The 3941-nt window shown below is 37.0% G+C and overlaps 1 protein-coding gene across 2 annotated transcripts; it reads right to left on the reverse strand.

The window, feature by feature from the left end:
• Positions 1–289: 289 nt before the first annotated feature.
• LOC149173949 (uncharacterized) lies at positions 290–3316 on the reverse strand. Of its 2 annotated transcripts, XM_089422492.1 has the most exons (5): positions 2933–3316; positions 2740–2828; positions 1248–1773; positions 845–1005; positions 290–702 (listed from the first exon to the last, which is right to left on the reverse strand). In XM_089422492.1, the coding sequence occupies exons 1-3, from the start codon at positions 3170–3172 to the stop codon at positions 1686–1688; spliced, it is 417 nt and encodes a 138-aa protein (XP_089278618.1). In that variant the 5' UTR covers positions 3173–3316; the 3' UTR covers positions 290–702; positions 845–1005; positions 1248–1685. The 2 variants fall into 2 exon arrangements, with proteins under 2 accessions (XP_089278618.1, XP_089278617.1); XM_089422491.1 differs by having other exon boundaries at positions 845–1773.
• Between the last annotated feature and the right edge of the window lie 625 nt (positions 3317–3941).

The raw sequence follows: 3941 nt of genomic DNA on the forward strand, positions 1-3941 counted from the left end.
ACTGGTAAAAAAATATCACTGAAGAGCATTCTGGGTGACTGGTAAAAAAATATCACTGAAGAGCATTCTGGGGGCCCTTGGATGTAAGATGCTTAATCTAGAAATAGCTAATGCAGATTGCATCAATAATTCAGTGCAATACCTGAGATAGCTAATGCAGAAACAACCCCTTATATTATTTACGAAACAGATAGAAAGATAAGGGAGAAGCTTACCCACTTTTACAAGAAATTGAATGCAATCTGAACAATCTCTTAATGACACATGCATTTGACGATGACTTTAAAACTGATTCAGCCAAGAAAATGTTGTGCTTACCTTCGAGGGATGAATCCACATTGATAGACATGATATTTTCAAGGGTTGTGGTGCTGCTGAAGCCCTTAGATTCAATGTCTACAAAGCAGGAATAATCTGGGAGAATGGCTACTGCATTGGGAGACGATGCGTAAAACAAATGATGTGACCGAGCAACCCTGCAGCGTAAGTCCATCGCTCGATAACGGAACACAAAAGCCAATTCTAGAGCAAGCACCGGCCTATGCACTATATACGAAGCTGTAATTATGCCCTTCAAAACCGGCGAAGGTAAGGGTCGCCGTTAACTCCATCTTTTAACAGCGAGCTCTCAGGAATTTCTCCTCCAGAAAAACGCTTCGACGCCGGCCATATTCAAAAGGCATGCCCGATTTCTCTCGCTTTCTGTAACATGGATTCAGATGATCTAATTTAAAAAGCCAAGAAAGCCCTTCACCATGGATGCTCAGGATTTAATTTTAAAAACCAAGAAAAATGGATACAGAGGATCCATATTCTAAATTAAAAAACCAAGAAACCACCTCACCACGGATGCAGAGGTTCTGATTTAAAAAACCAATAAACCGCAAGCTCTGTGGAATAAAACTCTCCCGGTGGCCATTATTCGACAATGGTCACCGCCTAGATCCAACCATGATATTGTCCGGCCCTGTTTCTCTCCATTTATGCACGAAGTAGCGATCTATACTGCCCCCTCTCGCCAAGGATGTTGAGGATTTAATTTAAAAAACCAAACAACACTGAACATATCAATTTATTTACAGTAATGGAACTATGCCAATGATTTGTTCAATTTATTTACAGTAATGGAACTATGCCAATGATTTTTCTTAAGGCAGAAATGATTGATTTCTCTGTCATTCAGCTAATCTATTTTGCAATCCACAACCCATAATCAGAGTGATCTAGTACCGGAATGCCTCATTTACCTGTCATCGAGTCAGGATGCACATTTAACTGTGATCCCTGCGCAGAGTTGTTATGATTCAATAATTGATTACGCTCCATGCCTCTTCCTTTTGCCTCTCAGGCAACACAAGCACGCCTCTGCCTCCACCTCTCACATAATACAAGCACACCAGACAGACAGACACACCAAGCAGATGACAGAAGCAGACATAACAACAGAGACCAAAACACATTCATATACAGACCCAATGCCAATGCCAATATCAATCCATAAATTTAATAGACTATTTAAGTAATCAACCTCCTTCAGTTGAGATAACATGTTCGATAAGAAACGCCACCTATCTCTCGCACTTTGCTATCACATGCAACCAATTTTACTAAGAGCGGAGGGCTAGGGCTGTCGCGCTGGTTATCTCGATGATGATGCCAATTCCGTTTGCAACTGGCGAATCAAATTATCTCTTAAATGATGCCAATACTTTTTGCAGCGGACGACTCGGATTATCTCTCAAATGTGGAAAGATACTCCAGCTTTTTTCACAGCTACACAACAAAAGCGCAATCCATGTCATCAAACCAAACCAAAATACTCTAGTTTTTTCATAGCTACACAACAAAAGCACAATCTATGTCATCTCAGTAAAAATAGTAATAACAGCACAATAGGAGTGGCGTTCGGAGAAGGAAAAAACCCTGACAAGGATTTAATCCTATAAAGTTTGCTAGTAAAAGCTGAGCGATATTAACAGGAAATAAAAGAGTAGAAGCTTTGTTCATAAAACAGTAAACCCTACCCATTTCTTAACTTATAAACTCATCAGCTGTAAAAACAAAATAAACTTCAAATAGAGATGCATCGTCACAAGTGAAAACGATCTCAAAAACTTACCAGTATGCAAGGTTTTACAGCATAAGGAAATCATAATATTCTACAATGAGTAAATCAAGAATAGTAGCGTTCAAACAGTATCCGGAGAAATGCTTATAAGTCAATTTAAATAATAGAGAATGCACCTTGTGTGTAAAATTCGGAATAAGACTTTCGTAGAAGGAAACATGATAACAGTTATGACTTCAAGAAACCATAAATAAATTAACAGTATAACTGTGATTAAGGTCGTAAAATGTCCACGGCTTCCATACAAAGTCCATTAGAAAAAAAAAAAAAAAAAAAAAAATAACTTATACAGAATGTCTACAAAGGCCGAGGCCGCTTGACAAGTCTCACTTCCACAAAGGTGATTAAAAATACCAATAATTTACCGACAAAGAAATTACCAGGCTCTTGGCTAGAAATACATAACTACAACACTATAGCCCAGAGAGCAACCTGAGTAGCAAGTCTGCGAAGAAGCTTCGTAAGGGTTTAGTGAGGCTTTAGAAGAGCCTTCCCCTCCGAGCAGTCGAATATAAAACAAACAATAGCACGAAGCAGAGCACTCAGAACTCTATGAAAGAGAAGAGAAACCCTCATATGCCAAATGGGAAACACCTCGGACCATTGTTTACCTGGAAAACTTATGCACCAGTGACTGCCAGATTCTGCAAACCTCAAGGGATGGCACCAGAGAATTTCTCACATTCGAACCCGTCAAACCCTAAGAACAGAGGAAAAGAAAGTGATTAGTATCATGCAACCTGGTGTCGAAGAGAAATAAGGATAGGGAAAAAAAATAAAACATTAGATTTAAGAGAACTATACCACGGATATTGAATTGGGAGATGTCAACCGTTTACTGTTAAAAGAGTAGCTCCAGCTTTGATGGCTGGCCCCTGAGAAAGAGTTCCTGCTACTTCCGAAGAATCGGATAGAGGTGGGAGGAGTAAAGCTTGAACAGGAGCCAAGAGTTGGGGAAACGAATGAGCCAAATTCTAGCAACCCTGAATGAGTAAATCTGCTGAACAGATCATAGCCCTTGGATCTAAGAGCTGAGCGCACCATCGTTGATGGAAGGGAGAATCCCGAGGCGTCTAACTAAGAAGGGGTAGCTTGCTCGTGCCACAAAGCTGTGGAGCCGGAGTGAATGTTAATAAAAACGCAAACGAATAGTCCAGAGATAGTTAAGCCTTGGTTAAAATTAAATTCTTCACATCGGTCAGTTATGGGTATTTAATGCAGGTGCAGTACACATCGATAAGTGTTCCTTATAGCACGGATTATGTGTACAATAGTCGTATTAAAATATCAGGGTAAAGATTGAACAGTAAGATTTGAACTCCGACCAAAACCCAAGTAATCGATTTGTCGGAATAGTAGTTTAACTTTCCAAGCAAAGTTTCACTGGTTTCATTTGTTTTTTTTTTAATTGTTATATTTAATCCAATTTTTATTGACTAATGTATGACAATTTTGAATTTAATACACAATATAAATAGATCCTACTTTTAACAATAGGGGATATTTTATGTTAAAAATGGAAAATATAATAAATTTTATATAATAAAAAGAATATAAAACATTTCACTATTAAAAATAATAAATATGTTTTAAATAGATTTTTTACTAATATATCTAATATTAAAACAATAAAAACAATTAAATGAGAAAAAACTAATATAATTTCATTACAATTTTATTTAATAAAATATTAAATTTACTAAATTAATATCATGCAATATAAAGATCTCGTGAAAGAAATCTCTTCAATTTTGAAAGAAAACTACAGTAATTTCATTATGATGTTATTTATTAAAATAATAAATTTTAGTAA

Source organism: Pinus tabuliformis, chromosome 4_1, assembly GCF_031772625.1.
Source record: "Pinus tabuliformis cultivar Carrire ecotype Pingquan chromosome 4_1, CPIR1, whole genome shotgun sequence".
NCBI classification, from domain to species: Eukaryota; Viridiplantae; Streptophyta; class Pinopsida; order Pinales; family Pinaceae; genus Pinus; species Pinus tabuliformis.

Coding starts and splice junctions, on each gene's coding strand:
- LOC149173949 (XM_089422492.1), bottom strand. CDS start 3,172: ATGGTGCGCTCAGCTCTTAGATCCAAGGGCTATGATCTGTTCAGCAGA. Junction 2,829..2,932: donor CTCCCAATTCAATATCCGTG/GTATAGTTCTCT, acceptor CTCTGTTCTTAG/GGTTTGACGGGTTCGAATGT. Junction 1,774..2,739: donor CTGGTGCATAAGTTTTCCAG/GTAAACAATGGT, acceptor TTTGTTGTGTAG/CTGTGAAAAAAGCTGGAGTA.